Source organism: Bombina bombina, chromosome 1 (genome assembly GCF_027579735.1).
Source record: "Bombina bombina isolate aBomBom1 chromosome 1, aBomBom1.pri, whole genome shotgun sequence".
Lineage (NCBI taxonomy): Eukaryota > Metazoa > Chordata > Amphibia > Anura > Bombinatoridae > Bombina > Bombina bombina.
Window position 1 is genome coordinate 1,120,964,087 of NC_069499.1, and position 13,573 is coordinate 1,120,977,659.

Below are 13,573 nucleotides of genomic sequence, written 5' to 3' on the forward strand. Positions count from 1 at the left end.
CTTTGTTTTCCTTGCTTCACTTACATTTAGCACTACAAAGTATATCTATTTGTGGTATTTATGTATTTTTTGTTGTTGAATTTTTATTTTTATTGAGGGAGAAAACAAACACATATTTTGCTCACATTACATTACATAAAGTTTGCATATAACAGGTTCAATAGCTAGTTACAGATTGCAGGGTACAATGCTAGGGGAGAAAACCTAAAACTTCCCTCAATTTTGTCCCAGTCTTCAAACAAAACAGTAGAGGCCACTTTTGGGCCTTAATGGAGCCAGCTAAGCTGGGGGTTTTAAGTAAAGATAGGTCACTTATGGACCTAAACTACTCGCTCATCCTCCTATGCCACAAGGACCACGTGGGTCCAAGAATAAAATAAAAAGACAAAAGGGTAAAGGGAGGACTTAAAGATATATAAATTCAACATACACTGTGGTGGGGCTCAGAGAGCAAACCAAATAAACAGAGGATAGTAAAGGGTAACTGTGCCTCTATGTTCCCATGTGAGACAAGGTTTAGTACAGATACTATTGCTAGGTGTTTATAGTCCCGAGAGATCTATTAGACTGCTATAGTTGCTCCAGGGCTTTTAATGATAAGAATAACATTACAATAGGGGTTTACCCAGGACCTACACCTCTATCTTCAGAAGTTCAACTATAAAAGCTGTCTACTACAGTCTTCAGGAAACCTATGCTACTCTCCTTACCACTATAAGTAAATCTCAATAGCACTCTAGAGCTTTGGCAAGCCCTCTTGTCACTATGTACAGTTACATATCCCCAAAACATTCAAACAGGCTAGTATGCGAATATGAGAACTTACATTCTACTAGGATATGCACCATAAAATACAGGGATAAGCTGTTTTACATGAATCAATTGAGTAACCCATGATCCAACCCCCCCACACAAGGAGGTTTTTAGCATATGATAGTAAGGAGACTGTAGTAATTGGTTAGAGTGTCAGCATTGGTTAGAGTTATAAGCATGTCTTCAGAGCCAGTACATATAAAATACAACATCAGACATCAAAGTCGTCATTAACCTGGATGAGAGATAAGGGACCCAATGTTATGTCCAGCTATACAGAAGTGTAGCTAATAAAATAAAAAAAAGGGAACACAGATAACTAAGCTGCTGCGCAAAAAGTCAGTGAAATCAAGTCCACATTGAAGTTCAGCACATAGCCCCTCACAGAACTCTCAGAGCTAACCCACTCCGGTTTTCTCTATGGCTGCAGCACATGAGACGTTCAAACCAACGTTTGTGAGTAGGGCCGTTGTACAATTTTGCACTACAAGTAGTTCAGTGAGGGTGGACCGGGACAGCAAATCCCGCTGCCATACAGACACAGAGGTACATGTTCCCTGAGAGCTTCTCTTACTTACAGGAGTCTGAGACTTCCCCTGAACAAGTCTCATCATGGTCCCATGATAGTCCGGTTGCTGAGTGGACCTTTTTGCAGCTACGGCTCCAGTTACCTCACATAACAGAAAAATCACCTCCGTGTGTGCACTCCTACTGCGTATCTCGGTCAGATCACTCTGCCGCTCCGCTGCAACTGTTATGTTAGGCAGGTCATTCGTTGTAAGGGGGGAGGTTGATTGCGTTGCCTCTGGGTACTTGCGGCTCTCAATGAATGAATCAATACGCTGCTCTAATCGGCCGTAGTGATCCCTCAAAAGCTTTACTAGAGTCCCCCATGTCAAATTCTGGGCACGATCCATAGCTGTTAGGCAGGGTAAGGAAACGGTCTACGGCAGAGTGTTATCCGATGGTGTGATAGGAGCTTCACTTAAGACTCTGTATACGACCCCTTAACCCAGGTGGCCGGGGGGGGAGAAACGCCAAGTTCATGCGGGTAGGCCGCAGCCCTTCGAGTGTAAAAATAGAGACCTTTAATATAGCGGAAAATAGGTTCCTGCAGCTCGCCCTGAGCTCATACTTCCATTAACAGGAATCCCTGCTGTAGATTCTGTCCTTAGAAAGCAAAATTCTGCAGATTAGGTAAATTTTCTGGTGAGCTGCAGATAATGCGTTCTTCCATGTTAACTGCTTGGCCACGCCCCCTATTTATGTATTTTTTGTACAGCTCTAAAATGGAAGCTAAATAATGAAAATAATGAATATTTTGAAAATAATGTAAATAATGATTATAATAATAAGATTAGATTTACCCATTGATTACCATTGTTTTAGACTGTCAAGCCTTGACTTATGATAGCTGGTTTGAGCAATACCTCAGTTTATACGGATTTGAGTACTTGTAAATAGAGTCTTGTTATTGTAAATGGTGAAAAGAAAAAGAGAGCGCCTCATAGTGCAGATATCTCTATACAGTGTAAGGGTATAGTATAGACCAAAAAGCAGGTACTCACAAGCGGAGTGGCACTTTTCGTAAAAAAGGGCAGACAGGCGGGCTGACATTTCCAGCAGTCAGTACGCTGACCAATGCAGTATGGTGTAGGTCCGTGGACAGCACCAAGAGAAGCACCAAGAGAAGCAGCCTTGTTACACAGGAAGATTTTTGGATTCTCTCAAGACTCCTACCTAATAACGGACTTTTGGGTTTGCATTAGCAATTTATGCTGGAACTTTTTTTCACTTTATATCAATAACCACTGTCACTTGTCACATATATATTGGGTATTTTTATAATGTTTTAGTTGATTGTAGACATCACTGTGTGTATATAATACTATTTCTGCTATACATAGCAAGCGATATAATATTATCTTTTACTTCTCTAATGCCACTATACTTCGTGGAATATATTTTTTTAATTTAACACTAATTAGTTTGCAAAACAGATACAACCTATCGTCACTTACCCCCATTTTTTGGCGCACCTTATTTATATTTTGTACAAATATTTTCTACAAAATATATACCCCTTTTCACTCTTGTTATTGCAGCATATAATATCCCTAGGGGTATATGTTTATTTACATGGGTACCCATTACTCACATAACTTCATTATTATATTTATTAGATACATACTTTTCCACCAGAGTAATGCAGCATGTTTTCTCAGATCCGTGTACAATAATATTATCTTTATTGCAGCCCCCTGACATCTATGCGCTCTATTTCTCTCTTTAAGATTCTCTCTTTAATGGTATTATACTCTTTCATATGGGCGTTTCTTTATTTTATGTGCAACCAATCAGGTAGATTCTTACCTGTTTTAAACTACATCTGTGTAACTTTACTGCATGCTATGATTACGGCCACCATGGCCGAAACATGTTAGCATCAGTCGTCTGTCTGTATGTTTGGGATGCCTCCCAATTTTAAAGAAATTTTGGAATAAAGTATCTACTTTATACACACAGCGGTTCCTCTTCTGTTTTGTTCCTATAAATTTTAACTAACATAAAGAATTTAGGAATTTACATTAATTTTATTGTTTTGTATATGCATTTTATTGGGGGTTTGCTTAAAGAATAATTATTAAATATATTGTATTATAACCAGGCCATATACTTACACTGCTCCCCAGGCTAGCAGGCTGGTGTCCGTGGTCACAATCACCCAGATGGTCCTGAGAAAGCCACCATGGGAGACAGTCTCTTGTCGACTGGTCTAGATCTATCGTCTGAGACAGACCTGAATGGTCTCCATTCCATTGTCTGAGCATGCATAATTGCAGAGCTCTCAAATGGAATCGAGCAAAGGGAATGATGTCCATGGAAGCAACCATCAGACCAATTACCTCCATACATTGAGCCACTGATGGCAAACAGTAGACTGAAGAGAGAGAGAGGCAAGAGGAGAGAATTTTGGATTTTCTGACCTCCGTCAGAAATTTTTTCATAGATAGGAATCTATTATGGTCCCTAAGAAAACCACCCTTGTAGCTGGAACTAGGGAACGCTTTTCCAGATTCACTTTTCAACTGTGGGAACGTAGAAAAGACAACAAGATCTCTGTATCAGAGTTTGCTTGTTGAAAAGATGGCACCTGAATCAATATGTCATCCAGGTATGGTGCCACTGCAATTCATCGAGACCTGATCACTGCCAAGAGAGCCCCCAGAACCTTTGAGAAAATTCTGGGAGCTGTGGCAAGGTTAAACGGAAGAGCCACAAACTGAAAGTGTTTGTCTAGAAAGGAGAATCTCAGGAATTTGTGATGATCCCTGTGGATGTGAACTTGAAGATACGTGTCCTTCAGGTCTATGGTCATCATGAACTGACCCTCTTGGACCAAAGGAAGAATGGAACGAATGGTTTCCATTTTGAAGGATGGTACCCTAAAAAACTTGTAGAGGCACTTTAGGTCTAAAATGGGTCGAAAAATGTTCCCTCTTTTTTGGGAATCACAAACAGATTTGAATAGAATCCTAGACCCTGTTCCCTTACTGGAACTGGAACAATCATTCCCAGGGAGGAAAGGTCCTGAACGCAGTTCGAGAATGCTTCTCTTTTTACCTGGTCTGCAGATAATCTTGAGAGGTGGAATATGCCCCTAGGAGGGAAAGTTTTGAATTCTATTTTGTAACCCTGAGATACTATGTCCACAGCCCAAGGATCTGGGACATTTCATCTCCATGCTTGACAAAACAGGCAAAGTCTGCACCCCACTTGATCCGAACCCGGACCAGAGGGCCGACCCTTCATGCTGACTTAGGGGCCTATTTATCAAAGGTCTTGCGGACCTGATCCAACAGTGCGGATCAGGTCCACAAGACCTTGCTGAATGCGGAGAGCAATATGCCACCCCCAGCAGACTCGCGACCAATGGGCCACTAGCAGGGGGGTGTCAATCAACCCGATGGTACTCGATTGGGTTGATTTCCGGCGATTCCTTTCCGCCTCATCAGAGCAGGCGGACAGGGTTATGGAGCAGCGGTCTTTAGACCGCTGATTCATAAATGGTGTTTCTGGCGAGTCTGAAGACTTGCAAGAAACACGGGCCCACAAGCTCCATTCAGAGCTTGATAAATGGGCCCCTTAGACTCAGCAGAGGGTTTCTTTGATTGCTTCCCCTTATTCCAAGACTGATTGGGCTTCCAAGAAGACTTGGACTGCTCCTGCTTGGAAGAGGGAAAGGAAGACTTTTGAAGTTACCAAAGAAACAAAAATTACTTTGACGTCCTTTGAGTCTGTTCTTCTTGTCTTGAGGTAAAAAGACCATTTTCCACCCGCAATATCAGAAATTATTTCTGCCAGACCAGGTCCAAACAAGGTTTTCCCCTTGTAAAGAAGCCACAGAAGCCTGGACTTAGAGGTAACATCAGCTGACCAAAATTTTAGCCACAATGCCCTGCGGGCTAGGACAGTAAAGCCAGACATCTTGGCTCCCAGTCTAATAACTTGCATGTTAGCATCAGAAATAAAGGAATAGGCTAGTTTGAGAGCCATAATATGATCTTGTATCTCCTCCAACAGAGTCTCTACTAAAATTGATTCAGACAAGGCGTCGCACCAATAAGATGCCGCACTTGCTACTGTGGCAATACAAACTGCAGGTTGCCATTGAAGACCTCGATGAACATACATCTTCTTCAAATAAGCTTCCAGCTTTTTGTCCATGGGATCCTTAAAGTAGCAGCTATCCTCTATAGGGATCGTAGTTCTCTTAGCTGAGTAGAAATAGCCCCTTCTACTTTAGGCACTGTGCGCCAAGAATCTTTAATGGAATCAGCAACAGGAAACATATTTGTAAATACAGGAGACGGGGAGAAAGGAATCCCTGGCTTCTCCCATTCCTGTGAAATAATCTCCGTCACATGGTCTGGGACAGGAAAAACTTCCACAGAGGAAGGAACATCATAGTATTTTCTAAGTTTACTAGACTTCTTAGGGTTGACAACGACAGAAGTATTGGAGTCGTCCAAAGTAGCCAATACCTCCTTTAACAGTACATGAAGGTGTTCAAGCTTAAATCTGAAGTTTACTTCTTCAGTATAAGATGAAGGAATAATACTGTCCGACATCAGACTTATGGAGGAGGGCAACCTGCGTAGTAGTAGGTGGAACAGAAACCTTACTATCTGAATGTCTAATTTTCCTCTTGCAGTATCTTCTGCAGATACCGCAGAAGATACCTGTGCAGCAAAATCTGCAGGCAAATAAACTCCTCCAGGAAGCTGAGAGGAACTGCAGGGCACTGTATGTGAGGCCATAGAGGCTTGGGACATTTGAGGAGAAAGCTGTGGCATTGCCTGAACAGCATCATCTTGAGAGACATTAGGCTCAGCGGGCAACAATTAATCTTTAAATTGAAGTGTTCTAGCTAAGCATGCAGCACAGAGTTGCATAGGCAAAACAATTTGTGCCTCTAGGCATAACAAGCATTTGTCAAAAAACACAGTCTTGGTTTATGACCATAATACTAAATAAAAAATTCCCCAAATTGTAGAAATGTTTTAAATACACTGTCACTTTAAGAATTTTTAATACCACAATTTGGCTGCCAGAAGTCTCTAAAACGATCGTATAGTAGATTGACACTAAAGAGACTGAAATTCAATGACGCCGCTTCACTCCGTGAATATCCGACAGCAGAGAGAAGTCACATGACCGGCAGAGAGAGGAAACTACGCAGCAAGTAAAAGGCGCGCGTTTCCCTCTGCCTACAACGTAAGATGCAAGTAGCTGCAGCTGGTTTCAAACTCAAGCAGTTTGTCAGTTAGCCTGTTCTAGCTAAGCAAGGAAAGAAAACCAACTGCCAAATTTAATACATAAATCCCTGTATAAAATATAAGCCACACACATACTAATCAAGTATTTCAACAAAAATAGCCCAAAGAGGAAAAACGTCCCAATAAAGGGAAGATTAACCCCTAGGGGCATATTTATCAAAGTGCGAGTGGACATGATACGATGTATCACATTTATCAATGCACCAGCAGTTCACCAGAACTGCTTGTGCAATACCGCCCCCTGCAGATTTGTGGTCAATCAACCCGATCGTATTCGATTCTGATTTCTGTCCGCGGCCTCAGAGCAGACGGACAAGTTATGGAGCAGCGGTCTTTAGACTGCTGCTTTATAACTTCTGTGTCTGGCGAGCCTGAGACAAGGGGCATCATCCTCCATTTGGAGCTTGATAATTCGGCCCCCTAGTCTCAACATACATAATGTGCCTGCCCACTGCCAAAGAAAATTCTGTATAAAGAATTTTAAAAATGTCCCCATCTACTGCATATGAAATATTCTCCTGAAGTGCAAGTCTCCAAGACTTAGAAGACAAAAGCACATACCTGCAGTCTAGCTGTCCGGCAGGAAGACAGCTCACAAGCTGTTAAAGGATACATACTCCTTACAGAGACCTGTAGAAAAAGAAAGAACAGAGTAACCAACTCTGGCTTTCTGTAGCATGGGCAGCAATGTGTTTAAGGACTACCTCACAACTTCCTAACTGCTTAAAAGCCACTACTACTCTACTGAAGAGATTGACGTGGACTCAGCTAAACCCAAATCCTTGCTTGCAAGGAAAAGTACCCGAAAAAGGAATTAATTTCTTCAGACACCAAACTTCACCTCCTTCATTGACAGAGGCAAAGATAATGACTGGGGATTATGGGTAGGGGAGTGACACTTAAAAGCTTTGCTGTGGTGCTCTTTGCCTCCTTCTGCTGGCCAGGAGTGATATTCCCACTAGTAATTGAATGACGTTGTGGGCTCTCCATATCTTAGGAAAGAAAACAAACAGAGTCATTTGAAACTCAATTCACTCTGTATTATATTGAAAACGCATTATTAACACATTATCTGATGTTTTACTTTGTGAATTTAATGTATTCTTGAAAATATACACTCATTTCAAATCTGATGACTGCAATACACTCCAAAAAAGTTGGAACAGTTGACTGTTTACCACTGTGTAACATCATCTTTTCTTTTAATAACACTTATTAAGCATTTGGGCACTGAAGACACCAGTTGGTTAAGTTTAGCAAGCAGCATTCCCCCCCCTATTCATCCATTATGCATGTCTTCAGCTGCGCAACTGTACGGTTCCTTAGTTGCCTTATTTTGAGCTTCATAATGAGCTACACATTCTCAATCGGAGACAGGTCCGGACTGCAGGCCATGCTAGCACCCACACTCTCTGATTACACATCTATGCGCTTGTAATCTGGGCAGAATGTGGTTTTTGGCGTTGTCCTGCTGGAAAATACAGGGACGACGCTGGAAAAGACGAATTCTGAATGGCAGCATATGTTGCTCCAAAATGTATACATATCTTTCTGCATTAATAGTGCCCTCACAAATGTGCAAGTTACCCATGCCTTGGACACTAACACTCCCCCATACAATGACAGATGCTGGCTTTTGGACCTGAAGCTGATAACAGTTGGATGGTCCTTTTCCTCTTTGGCCCGGAGAACATGACGGCTGTTTTTTTTCTCCCAAAAACTATTTGAAATGTTGACTCGTCGGACCACAAAACAAGATTCCACTGTGCTACTTCCACTGTCCATCTCAGATGAGACGGAGCCTAGAGAAGTTGGCCGCGCTTCTGGAGTGTTGATGTATGGCTTCTGCTTTGCAAAGTAAAGCCATAACTTGCATCTGTGGATGCAGCTGCAAATGGTGTTGACTGACAAAGGTTTACTAAAGTATTCCCGAGCCCATGTCAGGATATCCATTACAGACACATGACGTTGTTGAAACAGTGACGTCGGAGAGATCGAAGACCCCGCATATTCCAGAAGTGGTTTTCGGCCTTGCCCTTTACGCACCAAGATTTGACCGGTTTCCTTGAATCTTTTAATTATATTGTGCACTGTAGAAGGTGAAATGCCCAACATTCTACCAATTTCTCTTTGGGGAATGTTGTTCTCAAAGTGTTGGAGTATTCGCTGATGCATCTGTTGGCAGATTGTCGAGCCTTGACCCATCCTTAGTTTTGAAGGACTAGGCCTTTTTTGGAGGCTCCTTATATGATTACACAATTGCCTCACCTGTATCACATCACCTTCTTATTTCAACTTTTCACATCACTATTAGTCCCCAATTGCCCCTGTCCCAACTTTTTTGGAACGTGTTGCAGTCATCAGAAATGAGTGTATATTTTCAGGAATACATTAAATTCAAAAAGTTAAACATCACATAATGTGTTAATAATGTGTTTTCAATATAGTACAGGGTGAATTGAATATTCAAATGACTCTTTTTGTTATTTTTTTTTTCATTTTCCCACTGTCCCAGCTTCTTTGGAATTGGGGTTGTACAATGATTAAAAACCATGAATAACGTAATAATATACTCAGTTGTATTTAGGATGGTTTTCATTAATCCTCTCTTTATGTCTAGTCATTGCTACCATGCGAAACCTGGCAAAAAGAGGAGCCCTTGAAGTTGCAGCAGGAAAAGCTCTAAATCGAAGCCTAGAGATTAAGCAGCTGGATGTCCGATGTGAACAGTCTATCCGAGAATGCGTGGACAGCATACCTCAGAGGCGCGTTGACATTCTAAGTGAGTGGTGTGTTGTAGGGTCAGTGTATTGGCCAATGAAAATTACTAGATTAATAACATTTCCCTATACTATGTACAAAGTATAAAATCTAAAAAAGATATTAAAATTAGTTTATCATTTATATTTTCCTATTGTGGGCTTTCCTAGTGAGTGGAGTTGGACTCTATTCCCATTCTTAGGCGTCGTAACAGCTGAGCGGCTTGGCGCTGATTCAAGTTGAACAATCGACTGTCCCTACTCAGACGATACCGAATTACAGCCCCAGGGAATGATTATATCTGATGCTGCAAACGTATTTTAATTCTAGGAAGGAAAGGATAGAGGGCGCCACATAGTGCAGATCATAAAAATAGATAAAGGCAACAATTGGATCACAAGAATCCTACTCACACAGTATAAGGCACCAATGTGCAGTATGCGCAGTCCGGAACCACACGTCGTCCGGTAGACCTCTGTTGGGATATGTCATCAGATGAAGTTCCTCGTCTCACCAGGGAGAGTCCAGGGAAGCCCAAAAGAAGGTATAGTGGGAGCAAATCAGTGTCAAGGAGGCTCACACCAAAGATCCAAAAAACTCCAAATAAATGGTGATAAAATACAATTGGCCTAAGCCAAGAAGATGCAGCAGATGGAGAGTTAAAAAGTAAGATAAAATTTATTCCAAATAAAAACAACAGCAACGCGTTTCTCAGTGTTCAACACTGTTTCATCAGGCTGATGAAACAGTGTTGAACACTGAGAAACGCGTTGCTGTTGTTTTATCACCATTATGTTGTATTTTATCACCATTTATTTTGAGTTTTTTGGAACTTTGGTGTGAGCCTCCTTGACACTGATTTGCTCCCACTATACCTTCTTTTGGGCTTCCCTGGACTCTCTCTGGTGAGACGAGGAACTTCATCTGACGACATATTCCAACAGAGGTCTACCGGACGACGTGTGGTTCCGGACTGCGCATACTGCACATTGGTGCCTTATACTGTGTGAGTAGGATTCTTGTGATCCAATTGTTGCCTTTATCTATTTTTATGATCTGCACTATGTGGCGCCCTCTATCCTTTCCTTCCTAGATTTGTCATCTGTGTTGCGGCACAACACCCTGAAGGAGCGGCCTACACTTGCTTGGATTACTGCTGTTTATCTGCCAGCTGTTGGAATTACTTATTGTGTATTCCTGGACTTTGCATCAGAATATATACCCTGGACTATACAGTTTGTATTGTTTTTTTTTTTTTTTTCACCTTGGAGTGCCATTATACTGATGTTTTAATATTAATGTCACTATATTGACGTTGCTATTTGATATACCTATTAATTCTATTTTTATAGCTCCTATATCAACAATTCTACCTTTAATAATTTTTTTTTTTTATAATACCTATCCTAGGCGCATCTTATAAGTGCTTTAGTGACATTATCACTGAAGCACTAGTTATTGTATTTTAATTCTGTAAGTACAATAGCGTGTGCCTTATTCTGGTTGTCTTATAAACTGCAATTGAATTGAATGCGCTGGTTTTACGTAATATATTTTTAGATTTCTACTACAGTGAGGCATGCCAGGAAGTCTCTACCATGACCAGCTTGCATCGAAGGAATATAGTGATTTCACGGTGACTCATATATATATATATACATTTATATGGTCGTTTTAACTTCTAAAAGGATTTTCACACACCAAATTGCATTGGATTTATATAGCGAATTTATTGATATACTCTTTTTTTTATATCACTGTTTTTTATTAGGTGTATTACACTTTAATTGGATTACGAAGAGGTATATGGCTATAGAGCTGATATTGTTTTGTGTTTTGTTTTTATAAAGTATGAAAACCTGAGCCATTTTGAGCATTTCTGAATGACCTTGTAATGTCAGCAGAATAATTGCTCAGGACAAATTGCTGAAAAGCATTTTAGTAACAGTCATATGCAACTCGCAATATACCTCCATTAAAACAGAAAACTGGGGTGCGGAGCTAACCGCTGATCAGAGCAGAAGTTAGGAGCTCCGTTATTATTAGAGAGTAAAAGCCAGATTTAGCCAGCAAAACTTATTAAAAAATATGTGGCATATGCCCAAGAAGTAAAGCATACTTCAAAGATCAGGAGGATACCAATTTATGTGCCTTTGATCTGGGTGACTGTGGAATCACTCCCTGACCCAGCTCCAGGAACGGAACTCTAAGGGACTGAAAGTTTGCTACACCACAGTCGCCTCACACCTACAACTCCGGAGGGTCGGGGCCCCGCTACGGAGCCCCTGCGGCTGCAGACAAGCCTGGTTCCTGCCACAGAGACAGGAGGTCAGATCTCCCATCAAGCTCGTCATCAGGTCTTGGCCTCCGAACTTCAGGCAACAGCAACCTACAGATCCTAGAGGCGATACCAGACTCCTACTTCGTCACCTGGAGCTCCCACCATTGTAGCCCACGTGAACTTACTTGCAGACCACAAGAGGGCAACCAGCATCCCATAGAGGGATACCTGCAACAACGCCATAATCTGGTGTGGCGCGAACGGCCACCATTTTAGGCCTATCAACCCAGCGTGTACCGCTACACATCCGGCACCTGCAGTCGACCACCATCTAATTGCCTGCGGATCGTCTCCTCGGCTGAGGAGGCACAAAGTTACAGCTCCCTGTGACCTAGCTGGACAGCCCAGCATCTCACCAGGCAGACGTTCCAGCTAATGTTAAACCCACGTGGCTGACTAAGGCCCAGTGCACCCGGCATCAAGCATATCCCGGTAAGAGACTTCCTTGTCTCCCCACTGTTAAATCGGGATCCAGCTCAATCCACACAAGGGGAAAAGTTGAGGTTGAGTTTTTCTGGGTTGCAGATTATTTCGCCCATCATTAGCTCTGGGTCCTTAAACTCAGCCACATTGGACATTTAAACTGAGAAAGTGGGCTCATGATCTACACTCCGCTGATTATATGCGAGCCTCGCTCACTATAAAAAAAAGGGAACTAGAGACTGTAAGTCAAAAATTTAGCTCTAAGGCGATTTGAACGGCCAATCTAGACCTTGCTAAAGGCCTATAATAGATCTGCACAGCTGGGGCCTTCTGTACTTCACTGACTTAACAACCCTTTGTGAGATATTGCCCCAAGGGATCAGGGACTCAGTTACCTGGGGAGACCAACCCGATTCTGTAATAGCAATTAAACAAATATTTGAAAGTCCCAGCTTGGACTACCGGTGATCTATGCATCATAAGGCTCAACTTGACCAGGTGGCAGGGCCTACACGCATCCTCATACCTACACCGTCTCAACCTCAGGTATTAGGCTTACCAAGTCACTCCCAAAAGCACTCTGAGCATTCCCATCCTCTCTTGTACAAGCTCATTACATGCAAAACCTCTCCCCTGCTAACTCCCACTGGGATTCTCTCAGTGGGTCATACCCAATTTACCTGCTCCCACATCGTCATTAGATGACACCCTCCCCTGGGGAGAGGCCTTCCTTAATTGCTGATGGACTTTTTCCTAGAGAGTATGCTTAACTGCATAATGGTCTATGGGAGGCAACAGGGGCTAGAGGGAGGTGAGATGCTGGAGGTCCCATCTACATAATTAAGCTCCAGGTACAAGGTGTGTAGCTCTAAGGGTGATTCAAGTTATTAAAGTCCAGTTACTACTATGTCCCAATCTAACAGGAGGAAGTCCAAATTGGTTAACCAACCCAGAAGAACCGTTGTTGACGACTTTAAGGCTGTTCCTAGAGAAGATAGAAGTTCTTCCCCTGAGGGAGCCTACTCCCTAACCGATCAAGAAAACGACCTTGGGTCCAGCGCCCACATGGCTGAGCCCCCACCTCTTGATAACATGGCGGCTACTATAGTGGACACTCTATCAAAATGCATGATAAACCTACAGGACACGCTCACTAAGGCCTTTAAAGGGTCCGCAGCGGAATTACATAGAGATATGGCGGTGAATAGAGAGAGAACAGAAGCTTTGGAAAGGAAGCAAGAAGATCTAGTGGTTGATCATAAAAATTTAATGTCATACTCTCAGAACCTAGCCTCCCAAATTTCAGATCTGGAGCTCAAACTTTCAGATCTGGAGGACAGATCCAGAAGGAACAACTTAAGATTTCGGGGAGTATCTGAGGAGGTTACAACTGGTG

The 13,573-nt window shown here is 42.2% G+C and overlaps 1 protein-coding gene across 1 annotated transcript in view; it reads left to right on the forward strand.

Annotated features, from left to right (window-relative positions):
• The window catches only part of LOC128641367 (retinol dehydrogenase 8-like), a 101,499-nt gene that overhangs the window by 52,382 nt on the left and 35,544 nt on the right, over positions 1–13,573 (forward strand). The window contains exon 2 of the mRNA XM_053693995.1: positions 9,274–9,435. Coding sequence (XP_053549970.1) covers positions 9,274–9,435 — 162 coding nt within the window. The remainder of the gene's footprint in view (positions 1–9,273; positions 9,436–13,573) is intronic.